At 52.1% G+C, this 13,181-nt stretch overlaps 1 protein-coding gene across 1 annotated transcript; it reads left to right on the forward strand.

Moving 5' to 3' along the window:
* Window positions 1-202: 202 nt before the first annotated feature.
* LOC119093045 (F-box/LRR-repeat protein 2-like) lies at window positions 203-12,899 on the forward strand. The gene is made up of 7 exons (XM_037215941.1): window positions 203-292; window positions 1,025-1,207; window positions 3,505-3,601; window positions 10,668-10,859; window positions 11,028-11,582; window positions 11,851-12,037; window positions 12,716-12,899. Exons 1-7 carry the CDS (start codon window positions 203-205, stop codon window positions 12,897-12,899), a joined length of 1,488 nt encoding a protein of 495 aa, XP_037071836.1.
* Window positions 12,900-13,181: the final 282 nt, after the last annotated feature.

Consider the following 13,181-nt stretch of genomic DNA (forward strand, 5'->3'; position numbering starts at 1 on the left):
GTGTGTCCGTCGCGCTGGCCAACAAGTCGCTGACTACGCTGCTGTTCTCCGCCAAAATGCCAACGACTGCTGTTTTGGAGATACCCTCGGGGACAGGCTGCTGGAACAGCTCATCTTCGGAATAGCAGATGATCAAATGCAAAGAAGACTGTTGTCTGAGAAGAATCTAAGTTTCAGCAGCGCCGTTGCCATTTGCCGCACTATGGAGGCGTCCAACTCAGATGATGAAGTGACGACCAGTGATCATACATCCGAGATCACAACTCGGCCAAACTCGGAGAGCACCAACTGGGTAAGCTTACCCTGTTGACACAGCGCGTGGTCGCACCATCAGTGCTGCCGTTGTCAGTGAATGAAAATGCAATTTTTCATTTCTTTATGTCCGAACCTTTTCAATGAACGTAATTCTGGGATCAGAACCTATGCTCAGCAACGCGTGTAGCCATGATCTCGCCATCCGATGCAGAAATTTGCGGTCAATGACAGAATTTGGTGACAAAGCTCAACGTGCCACAACACTGCGTACGTTCCGTCCTGAGGCCTCTTGTGCGGCTGCTTTCACACGCCGAAGGCAATCCAAGTCAGTGACAAATAGCGAGCGTATAAAGCGACACGACCCCACCCCACCATGGGTCAGTGAGTCGAAACACCGGCGCTCAAACCAACTGAGCAGTCGCCACGGGCTACTACTGTTTGCTATACTGCTCATCATATGCCGTACTTTTACAGCTGTAAGCTGAAGCCGAATCAGACCTTTGAACTCAGTTTAAGGGCTCTGCTGGCTGAGAACCAATAAATCTGCGTTTCGCCTCATATGATTAGTTCTGTGGGCTCGGCATTTGCTTGTAAAGTGCATTCCCAAAGCATGAAGAGGCTTTACGCTAAGCGTCCCCATTGCTGATAACGCCTTCGTTGGCATGCCAGGCAACGATTGTTTTAGGTTGAGTCTTAAAAGTTACAATAAAAAATAAATGAAACGCACCTTCCAACGTCATTACCTGCAATAACTGTTGCCGGAAAACAGGAGGCGGTCCGGCGCTACCAGGCCGAGATCGGCGAAACAACGGCGCGCCTGGAGGAGGAGGTCCGGCTGAAGACCGAGCTCCAGGCGCAGTTGGACGCCTCAGAGCGGGCCAGGAACGCTCTTAGCGTCCAGCTAGAGGAGAGCAGAGCTCTGCTGGAGCGGGCCGAAAGCAGACGGCACCAGGTAGGCACGAGGTCACGGGTCGGAGTGAGGTCACAAGAGATCAGTGAATATTGGCCGATAGATCTGCGCGACGTCGCCGAAGATAAACCTAGATTCTTTAAAACATCAGTTGTTAGCTGACAGAACCAACTGCTTTGCACGCAAGCAGGAAGTTTAATGAGGACGTGTTCTGGTACGCTGAGAGAATAGCTCTCTGCTGTGGAAGTCCAGTATAATGTCGTGCAAGTTCAGAAATGCTCATCGGCATAAGTGTGCTCGTAGTCATTTGTGTGATGGTTTTTCAGTTCAATGACATGATCTGGGCCTACTTTCATAAACCTTCGTAAAAAAACGACTTGCGAATGTCGGCCAACTTTGCGCACGGAACGCGAGGGCGGGGTCACATGGGTATGGCTTCTTTGAGCCAAGATATTAATGAAAGCTACTGGGCGAGCGTGCAGGACAAACTTCTCAGGAGTTAGGGGCACATTTGACACGTGCCTCTCTCCTCAAGAAAATGATGACTTTGGCTGCTTCTCAGTTGCTGTTGCACTGACCTAAAATCATGACACATAAGGTGAAAGCGTCAAATCACCCGCCAGTGATGTTGAAAACCAATTTGAATACTGTGACAGGTTTGCATCATTGCATGGGAGACATGGGACGTCCCAAGAATGTGACACAAATTATGCAGAGACTGACTTCTAGCACGTGAGGAGCCAGGAAGAAGACAAAAGTATCCAAGTAGGCCGCGGCGAAATCGCTTTGTAGCCGACATTTTGCTACCATTACAATGAATTTGCATGACATTACGAGCACCTGGACTTCATGATAGGTGGACTCGGAATCGATTGCCGCGTCGGCCATCTTTCCGTTGAGTTGAGGAAATTCGTTTTACCTTTGTAATTTCACTGAAACTCGGACTGGATTTGAGTCAACGAACCGCAGTTTCAGGTCTAAGTCAAGTCAACAAATTGGTTGTTCAGTTTGCATGATAATGTTGGCACAGAGATGTCTGAATGGTTAGGGAGCTGAAAGAGAATGTTCCGCAGTTGAAGATGTTAAAGCAAGCGTCGCATATGATGAGGTATACTCACTTATAACTATTGGTGTACTTTTGAGAGAAAAAGGTTGCTGTAGACAACACGAGTTCCATTTTCAGTAAATATGTTCGATTGTGTGTCATTGTTCGATTGTGCCATGTGGCGTTTGCATGACGTTGAGATATTGTCAAACTAGCCGTGCGAAAATTTCACTTATTTGTAGTACTTCCTCGTCGAGGGATAGCAGCACGGGCTGGAAGTGTTTGCTGAGCCAAATATTGTCACATGTTCATATCTTGGCCCTCTGTCCTGATGCTCTTGTTTGTTTATTCGCGGATTCAAAATGCTTGCCTGTATTCAGTCACTCAGTTGTGACATTATTCGTTTACTTGTATCTACACACTGGATTGTATCGTTATTCTTAAGTTACTCGATTACAAGTCGTATATTCTGTGCTAGCTACCAAGTGAAAAAGTTGTGTCGGACTTCTTATATTATGCAGCACAAAACGCGTTTCATCGCTAAAGCTTACCACTGCGTACTCGCATTGTTGACGAGCCCCTTGATTTTTGAGTCATTTGGAATTCGCACTCACGAACGCCAGATGTGAACGGCTGGGTGATAATATTCTTCCTGGCCTTGAACGCCGCCTGGCCTGTGGGGTGCCAGGATTTGAATGACGTTCCCACGGCGTCATGCATGCCTGAATGACCTTGAAATAGTCTGCACATCTTCGCGGGCGTGGAGCTCTGAAATTAGAGGGTTTTAGGTCTTAACGAGGTCAGGGTTATGAACTTCACCAAGTGATCTACAATTTGGCTATTTCAGCTCAAACCCCCCTGCAAATGTGGAACACTCCCTTTAAATTCGCACCAAATGAGCCGCAAGTATAGATAGCCGTGTTTTTGTTGAAACACGTGCACTGTTTACCATGTTATGAAGGTCATTTTTCAAGAGCTGATTATTCCCTATACGTTACATCGGAATCCAACCATCGGAATCAATTCCGTTTTTGATCCATACCTGGTTGAGTCGAATCCTATTCGACTCAAAAATGCACTGCGCTGCTCAAAGTCAGAGTGAAAACCAACATCATGCGTTGTGGGTGTCGTGGGCCACCGTCGGCAGCGATCCTGCTGAAAATGTATCAATGGCAATGCTGATGTAAGGAAACTGCCATCGTCGTATAGGTGTTGCATTAACTGGACCGTGCTGATGATTCGAATTACTGATTTGGTGTGGGCTTCTCAAGTTGACTGCATGAAACGTTTCCAGGCAACGCCATGTACTAACTTTGAACAGCTGCCGACGAAGACGCAGGACCTCATCCTACAATACCTCAGGCCGTCACAGTTGTTGACGATCCGCGGAGGTAGGTAACACATGCGACGGGTCATTGTGTGGCGTTGACACCTGAACTTCAACTGCAAACATTTTAGTCAGTTGTGTTTGCGTGTTGTTAAAATAGCTTAGTTAAGAAAGATTCAGCCATGATTTCTGCATGCAATTTGCTTGAATACGCTTGAGCACACAATGTTCAGCCCTGGTGTCAGGTTGTCAAAGACTGTGATGCAATTACTATCACCTTGAAGTGCTTTCATATGCTCATGATATGTGATCATTTACTTAGAAATGTATGCTCGTGCCTTTCAAGCGTCTGGCTGCCAGATGCTGTCAGGTATTGCTGTCGTCACAAAACCATTCCATGGCGCCATCAAACAATGCCGTAATGGGGTGCATTTTTACCAACTTTGAAATTTTGCTACATAGGGTGGGTTTCGAAGCTTGAACGCTTACCAATAGTTACATGTAAGCTTTTCCCGTCATATTTGATGCTTATTTCAATATCTTAAATGTGGAACATTCCATTCAAGCCATGCATAAAACACCGCCAGGACACATGCCAAAATAAACCTGGAACGATCATTACTGAGATCACGCAACATCATCATGTGCAGTACGCACAGACATAAATATTTGACCGCTGGAAAATCTAAAACTGACCTTTTCACGCTATCATTTCGATCTGTCGGGCAATGGACCCTCAGCCTCTCCATTGGCTCCAAGTCAGGCACGTATTGTATTTGTAGCGACATCTGATCGTCGCAATGGCCACCAGCGGTGATAGCAGTATGCGATAGATGTCGACGTTAATTAGTGTTTCGAAGCGTCGGGTCCGTCCACTGGTGCAAGCAGAGACGGATCCAGGATTTCGTTAAGGGGGGCACGCAACATCGTGACACCCTAAAGTTTGTGGTCCCCCTCCAAAAAAAAATTGCCTTCCGGTTGTCACCTTTCAAGGCTAGTGCTACGTCGTATATATGTATGTATTTACTTTTTCATTTATCTAATAAATACGGAAACCCATCTTACTCTGCACAACCTTATAAAGCTAGGCATGCTCGCATTCACACACATAAAGCTCGCTCATATTCTACAGGTCATTTTAAATGCTGTATTTTTGAGGCTAAGTGTTTGGGAGCAACAGGAAAACAAACTTGTGTTGGCTGCTAGCAACCATTTAAACCAAGCATGGACTTGATTGCTGGCTTATGCATTTACGACTAGCCGGCTGTGCGATGTTATCAGCTGATGGCTGATGACTAATGCAGAATATTTCCTTTGTTATTAAGTAGCACAACATAACCTTGCGTTCAAAATATTTTACGAACGTGATGCACTAGTATAATGAGTGTCACGCACTCAATAGCCAATTGAAATGACACATACGACGTCTGCGCATGTCTACGTGCGGCAATAGCGCGTAAAAATTCATCGGCGCATATTCGACTGCTGCTCTCAGACGAAGGCATCAAGGCCAATAGGGACGGAACATGAGCGATCATGGGTGTCGCAGCAGGCCAACCAAGTGGCTCCCGTCAAAGGGTGTAGGGTTTTCAGAGCAAGCAAAAAGAACCCAACACCAGCGTGGTGGGCCCCTAAGCGATTGGTAGTGCTTCGGCAGGCTGATATATAAGGCCCCGGCCATAGCACACGACCCTCTCAGCAAATGGGAATTATCCAAGACCATAAATTAATACCCCGGTGCGATCAAGCGTGCACGGGCAGGTTAACAGCACGAGCCTCGATAGGCATGAAGAGTCTTTTGCAAATGAGAGCAAAGGGAGAGAGCTCTTGATCAAAGTAGAGGGCCCCTGAGCATCGAGTGTCTCCGTGCCTTTCCTTATAAGAGCCCTAGCAACAGTACAAGGTCCTCCAAGCAAGTAGAAAGAATCCGAGACTTATATGACGGGCCCCTGAGAGTGTGCCCTGGCATATGGGGCCCCCGGAAAAAGTGTATGGAGCCTTTCGGGTGAATGGGGATAACCTGATCGATTGACAGTGCTCAGGCTCAGGCTCAGGATCAGATAGCGTCCCAATAGCACATTGGGCCCTAATGAGAAAATGCAAAAAGATCAAGGGCAGTGTGGAAAGCTCCTTTGCGATCAGATTGGCCAGGCAAGTGGACGTATAGGGCCAGGCAACCAACAGCGTGATGCCTCTAGATAGCGCAATGAGGTCCTAAATTTCTCCCAAGCAACACTTTCTCAATCAGCGAAGAATAAACTTTGCTTGCTTATGAACTCTTTAGTCTTGCTAACCATGGTTCTTGGTCGCCCGTAGCCCCAAAGACATCCAATTTTGTTGTGTTTTTGTTGTAAGAAAACTGCGTCCGTCCGGCCGGTTATGGGCTCCTTCGGAGCATTTAGGTCACCCTCGGCATGGTCCATGGGGCATGGTCCCGTGCCTCCCCCCCCCCCCCCCGACCTTCTGCATCGGCCCCCGGCCCGAGCAGCTGACTGGTTGTGACTCGCCAAGAACATGGGGCCATCCATTCAAATAAGAGATATTCAAGACGCAAAAAGGACGGCTCTGAACGGTCGAGCGCGCCCACGCAGGTTAACATATCGGGCCCCCGTCAAGAGCGTAGGGCTCTCCATTCAAAACGGAAGTACTCAAGACCCGATGTAGAGGGCTTCTGAATGATCGAGTGTGCCAGAACAGGTTAACAGATAAGATTCCCAAAAAGAGCGTACGACCCTCCATTCAAATAGTAAGTATTCAGGATCTAATGCAGAGGATCTCCGAACGATCCAGTGCGTCAGAGCAGGTTAACATCGAATATGAAATACTCACAACACGATGTAGAGGGCCCCGAATAATCGACTGCACCAGGGTAGGTTGATAGATGGGGCCCCGAAAAGGGCAGAGGGCCCTCCGTTTAAAAGGAAGTATCCAAAACCAGATGTAGAGGTCCCCCATTATCGAATGGGCCCGATGATCTTATAAGAAGGGGTTCCGACAGGAGCGTAAGGTCCTCCATTCGAATAAGAAGTACCCAAAACCCGGTGCGGACGGCTCCCCAAAGATGGAGTCTAGCCGAACAGGTTATCAGATGACCCGATAGGAGAAGAGGGCACTAAATTCAAACACCAAGAAACAATGTGCGGGGCCCCCCGGGCAATCCAACATGGCCGAGGTGGCAAACAGAAGGGGCGCCCGACAAGTGCGTAGGGCCGAATTCAAATAGCACGTGCCCAAGGCCCAACGTAGAGGGGCCCCGACGATCGAATGTGCCCGAACAGGCTATCAAATAGACCCCACAAGAGCGTAGCCCCTCCCCCCTCCCATTCAGAAAAGAAGTGCCTAGGAGCCTTTCTGGCGAATGGAAAGAATCCGTGTACGGGCCAATGATTGACAAGAGTGCCCAGGCACGCTAAGAGGAAGGGCTCCAACAACAGCGCAGGGCCCTCCGAGCAAATGCAAAGAGATAAAGGGCGACGTGGAACGCTCCTTAACGATCGGGATGATCGTGTAAGTGGGCGTTTAAGCCCCGCAAACAGCATGGGGCCTCTAGACAATGTAATAAGGCTTAAAATTTCCAGTTAGCAACTTTTCCAATCATTGAATGATTTATTCAACTTCTCATAGCCCCTGCACTTTTGCTCACAATTGTTCTTGGTCGCCTGGAAGTCAAGGGATACCCAGCTGTGTTGCGCTTTGTATTTCAAAAACTGCACCTGTTCGGCCGGCCATGGGGCCCCTTCGGGGCCCAAGGGGGGGGATGTGGCCCCCTGCCCCCCCCTCCTCTGGATCGGCCCCTGGGTGCTAGGTCCGTATAGCTGAGTGCTGTCTCTCTCCCACCCCTGCCCACCTGTCAGGGGTTACACCCATGGTTGCCATGATATCCTCGCACGCACATTGCAGACTCTTCCACTCGCGCTAAGTTCTGATCAAATGACCTGATTTCACTGACAGTCTCACTTATCTTGAGCTCCCAGGGGCGTCAAACTTTCTAAGTGACTAGGGGAGGGGGCTGATGGCCCAATAACCTAATTCCTACCTGAAGTTTTGTTTCTCAGCTGACTGATCCCGCCTTATTTTGATAAATGCCTAATTTATTGCTGTGGCCAACTGCGCTCCTCCCCCTCCCTTTTGGCGAACGGTCAACATTAGCTCTCCTGGCAGCACACCAAACACGGACCATAAAAAATGATGCATTGATGTACCTGTCTCAATGTGATGCAATAATTGCGACGGCTTGCTAATGTCACGGTTGCATACTCCTACAACACAAAGGGAATAGGGACATCTCGCACCATTATGATCAAAACTGCAAGGCATTTTAAGTTGTCGTGCCTGACCAGTCACAGATCACTCCCATGAAATCGACGCTCTACCAAGAGCTGGCAGAACCTTGGCCACGAGCCTCATGGATTACGATTATTGCGATGAGCCTTGTGAGCTTCGAAAGATCAAGGGTCATACTGGAAGCGTTTCTCTTCAGCCGCGATGAACAGCTTTGCGTGAGAAACTATGGCTTGGCTGGTTTTGGCATTGTAGATCCTCCTGGCTCTTCCTTACGTACGATGCCTGCCTATGTTATCGGTCATGGCGGTTTGTAGACTGGTTAGCCGGCTATCGACTACTTCGTCAACTGTAAGACACATGACTTGATGTAGTGCCATGGATGTGATGTTGATTCTCTTTGCTGTTGTCGTGTGTTGGCACTTTACTGAAACATTAGGCAACATGAATTTGTAAGAACAATTAGCATACACAGAAAACAGCATCGATTCCCGGGAAGCTTACCTTGGTAATTCGAGAGTCCTGAGCGGGCGATTCACGAGATGCGGGGAACAGGAGTGTACGTCACTAGCACCCAATCCCACCCAACCAGCCACAGCCTCTCCAACCTCTCCCTTTATATCCAAGATGACCTCCACTGCCAGTGCTGTTTATGTCAAAGCACATGGGCCGTAGATATGTCCACCGGACCCTCTAATCTAGTCATGAGCACACGACAGTCGTGGCTATCACGGCGACCAGGAGCGCAGCCAGAATTTTCGTAAGGGGAAAGGGTGCAGGGCCGACATAGGGGCCCTGGTTATAAAATGTCCTCCCCCTAAAAAGCATAACTGATTTTTGCCTTCACCCATATGTAAAAAAAAACACGTAAGCCACCGCAAGGTGTCTTTCTCGTTGCATTTCGAAGTGAGTAAACTGAGAACAGGATTTAATGACTACATAGAATAAAGCACCGGCACTTTTCATGTTACAATGGTTCAGTGGACTCTTTCTGAACCAAGAGCCGCGAGTGGCGCCTAACGTTCAGGTCCTTTGTCAGTATTTTTCTGGATTCACAGAGATATGGAGGACCCGTAATCATCGTACCGAGGTCAAACATTTCCATTGGTATTGTCTACCGTCATTTAGAATCGGATTGTCCTACATTATGTAGCATATTTTTGAGTATGCGCTTTCGCATGTCAAACACCCGGACGCCCGGCGTTCCAGTCTCCTTAAGCCTCGCTGCGTTTTGTCCCGTGACTTATGTCAGGCGACGGACAACGTGCGGACGGAAGGTCACGTTGGTCCGAGAGTGTCAACGCAATAGGCCCTGTGACATTCGAGGTCCCGTCCCTGTCCATGTTCAGTAAGCGTTCCCCTGACTGACTCGAGGCCCCTTGCCGGCACCGAAGACACTGTGGGCCACTGACTGACACAGGACCCCCTATTATTTCAGTGGCTGCTACCAGCGCCAGTCTCGGGCCCGGGCTCTTTCTTGCTTGAAAAATATGTCCACAGGGCCCAGACTAACACGCATCCAACCGTTCTGTGTTGGTGGTCTCTGGCTAAAACAGACGCCCGCATTGTCACAAGAGGTCTACAATCGGTGCAAGAGGCCCACTGGCTGACATTCGAGGGCCCTGTCACTGGAGCCGGGATCCTTAATGTCACCTGCAGCAAGCACTCGTGCCCTTCGGGCCCTCCATTCGCGCCCTTACACCCTAGGAGCCGTATGGGCTCCTCGAACACTGCCCGCGGCCGAATAGAGGTCTTTGCCGACAAAAGCCGCACTTTTAGGCCCTGTAGGCCCCGAACCAACAGTGAAAAGCCTTGATTGACTCAGGGGCCCCGACCCATGCAAATCGCGGGCCGCGGACTTCCTCCTGCAAGGGAAATGGGCCCGCACGTCCCGATCAGCACGGAGCCGACTGTTCAGTGTTGCCAGACAATTGTTCCTCCCCCTCCCGCACATTCCCTCCCCCCCCCCCCTCTTAACCCCTCAAGACCAAGCCCTCAAGACCACCCAAAGTAATGTTAGTGTGAGCCGTGTTTGATATTTTGCCACCACACGCCTCCCTCCTGAAGAAGACCAAGCTTACAGCAAGCGCGAGCGTTGAGCGCGTGACGTATTGTTGAAAACTGTGCTGGCAAATGTCAGAGAAATAAGAGGCAGTTTGAGAAGGGGAAGGAGAGAGGCAGAGCGTTCAGCTTGTACTCGCAATCTGTTGTAAATGTCATCTTTAAACGTGACTGCATTTTGTATAAGTCGTGATAAATAGTGCAAAAGTATTGCTTAGAATGCAGACGCAAGTTCATTTCGCGTTGTTCAGGCGTGTAAAAATTAAGCCCAACATATGATTTCTTAAGAAGTCGCAAAAAGATATGCCGAAGATTACCCTGTTACCCTCCAGATCGTGCAACGTGAAGGTAATGATCACGCCCAATGGTGGCATGGTTGGCTGTTGTCAGCTTCAGTGTGGGATCATTTGCTGTAGTATTTTCGCGGGCCACATTTGCATTACGTACTGCTTTGTCGTCGCAATGGTCCAGACTTAAAGCCCTCCAGTTGTCGAATTGTTATGTTATTTATCTATGGGACCGCTTGATGCGGATTGTTTGCGCCGGTGTTCCGAGCAGGCAAGACAGCACCAGCTGCCAGCGACCTGGCCGCCAGCCGCCGCCAGCGTAAGATCTCCTACTCTCACAGGGAAATGGCGGTGACGTGTGTTTTCAACTCACTGTCACGCTTGAGCGTCAAACGTTGTCACTGGCTGGGTGTGCTGACCGGTGGAAATGTTTTTGTCTCGCATGAACGTCGTCTGCGCCGCTGCGGCCCGCTGTACAGTGTGCTCTGTCGGTGCCGGCAGTGTCGCGTGGCTGGCGCCAGGCAGTGGACGACAGCCTGGGGCGCCGCCACGACCTCCACCTTACCGGAGACGACGTGAAGCACGCCAACGACGAGCGCGTGGGGCGGCTGATACGCCGCATGCCGTCCCTGCGACGGCTCACAACCTACCATTACTGCTCACCGCCGGCGCCGTTATCCGTTGACGTCGTCTGTGAGTGTTTTGTGTGTTTTGTCAGTGTGAGTGCGACAGACGCCTCTAAAGCGTTATCATTGAATGGCGCATGCCTCAGTCGCGGTGTTATCGGACGGAGTCTGGGAGCGAGGGCAAAGGCTGCAGGACGCAGCGCTGTCTCAAACTGAAACCCGTGTGTCGTTCCAGCCCGGCTCTCAGGACACCTGGAAAGGGTGGATTTGTTCCACTTCGACGCGGCCCCACAGCCTCTGGAGAGGCTGTGCTCCAGGTGTCCCCGGCTGGGGGACGTCACGCTGCCTCGCGGGTCTGCCGAGCGGTGCGCGGAGGCGCTGCTTCGCCGCCTGCCGTCCCTGCGGCGGCTGGACGTGGCGCGGAGCGACGTGCGGGGAGAGTGTTTATCGCTGCTCCCCGAGTCATTGGAGGCTCTCTCGGTGGCCTATTGTCTACATCTACAGTCGGCCTGCCTGCGTCAGCTGACCCGCTGTCCTCGGCTGCGGCGGCTGGACGTGTCAGGTGTGGAGGGGCTGCAGGCGGCAGACCTGGCGGCGGTGCTGGCCGGCTGTCCACAGCTGGAGCGGCTGACGGCGAGGGAGCTGAAGCCGGCGCTGGAGCTCTGCCTGCCGCCGGCCGGCCTCCCCTCCCTCCGACACCTGGACGTGACGTGCTCCGATGGAGTCACCGACTCCACGCTGAAGCGGCTGCCCGACCTGCTGCCAGGCCTGCACTCACTCAGCATATACGGTGAGCATATTCCACATCACGCAGTTTCCGTGTATTCCGTAGTGGCAACACGGTGATGGTGCAGCTGAACCGACGCATTAAAGCCAGCTGTTCCATATCAATAGGACACGCTCCCGACCCCGCATGCCGTGGCTCCGCCATGGAGTTGCGAAAGGCGGTGTTGTTTACAGCACCAGCGGTTCAGCCGCTGTTCATGTTCTGACGTCATCTGGCGATCACGTGACAGTGCTGATGCATTGGACCCGGCCCGGCTTCTTGTGTGTTTCAGCGTGTCGCGGGGTGACGGCTGTTGGGCTGGACAGCCTGCCGCGGCTCAGGCAGCTGCGTCAGCTGGACCTGGCCTGTCTGCCCGCTGTGACTGTGGAGGACGCCACACTGGACCGGCTACACGGGCCGCGTCTGAGGATGCTGGACCTGACCGGGTGCCAGTCTTGTTCAGCAGATGGTGTCACACGGTGAGCTCACCGGTGGGGGACGTGACGAAGGCGATTAGATGAGGAACATTGCAAACTGGCGGCGTTTCACGTGGCCTGGACACCCCGGGAGGCTGCCTGTTGTTGTTGTTTAGCTCTCGGCGTGTTTCCTGCCCAGCCGAGCCCTGCCGAGGCAGCTGATATGTGACCTCGATCAGTAGTCTAAGCCTGGCCCAAGACGGGCCGGTGTTGAACGGCCAGCGAACTGCAGCCTTAATGAACCAGGCTGTGCCCCTGCCTGCGGTGTGCTCGCCCTGTCCCCTCCGCGTCGCCATCCCCCCGTAGGTGTGACCCGGTGCTGGCCCATACCGGTGGCCGTAGAGTCTGCTCCTCCGCAGCTGAGCTCACCGCGAGACAGCACTTGTGCGTCCCGCTCCCAGGGCCGTCACGTGGTGCAAGCCCCATGTGGCCGGGGTGTTGCGGCCGGGACGGGCTCTGACGTCACACCGGGCTCCCCACTGCGTCATCCGTCCAGTCAGAGCCGGCTGCAGGGGGCGGCACCCGCTGTTACGGCGGCGGAAGCCTCGCAGGCTAACGTCTGCTGACGCTGGCGAACAGTTGATTTGGCGCGTGGCGCACCACGGAGCACGTGGGTGGTGCGCCCTTTGTTCCGCTGTGTGCCGGTGTTGTGGGTGTGACGTGTGCTGTGCTCTGTTGCAGGCTGGTGCTCGGCTGTCCGTCACTGACGGTACTGGGGTGGGGGTGGTCTGACCTAGACCGGACCAGGTCCCTGGTAGACAGCCTGGTGCGCCAGCTGCCCCCGGACCGTGACGTCACGCTCGAGGTCAACGGTAGGTGGATGTCGCACCCGCTCTCCTCCGTGTCGACGGATGGAGCGAACTGAGCGTTCGTCGCTCCGTCAATGGGATCGTTGATTATGCGCCCCAGGCTATTTATCGGAGGCTGAAATTGTCGCGCCAAGTCTGGTCCGACGGCTGAGCTCCGAGTCAGCTAACTAAGCAGTGATTGCACGTTGAAAGTGCATCGCACCGCATCCTCGTCGGGGACACGTCTGGGTGACCGTGTTACCTTCCATTGTTACACTGCACCCCCGGCGGTCGCTTGTTCACGTGGCGCCTGGGTTGCCGCGGCGAGAAGACGGAGCGCACGACCCCGTGCTGCGGTG

This window comes from Pollicipes pollicipes, unplaced genomic scaffold (assembly GCF_011947565.3).
Source record: "Pollicipes pollicipes isolate AB1234 unplaced genomic scaffold, Ppol_2.1 Scaffold_1600;HRSCAF=1878_pilon_pilon_pilon, whole genome shotgun sequence".
NCBI lineage: Eukaryota > Metazoa > Arthropoda > Thecostraca > Pollicipedomorpha > Pollicipedidae > Pollicipes > Pollicipes pollicipes.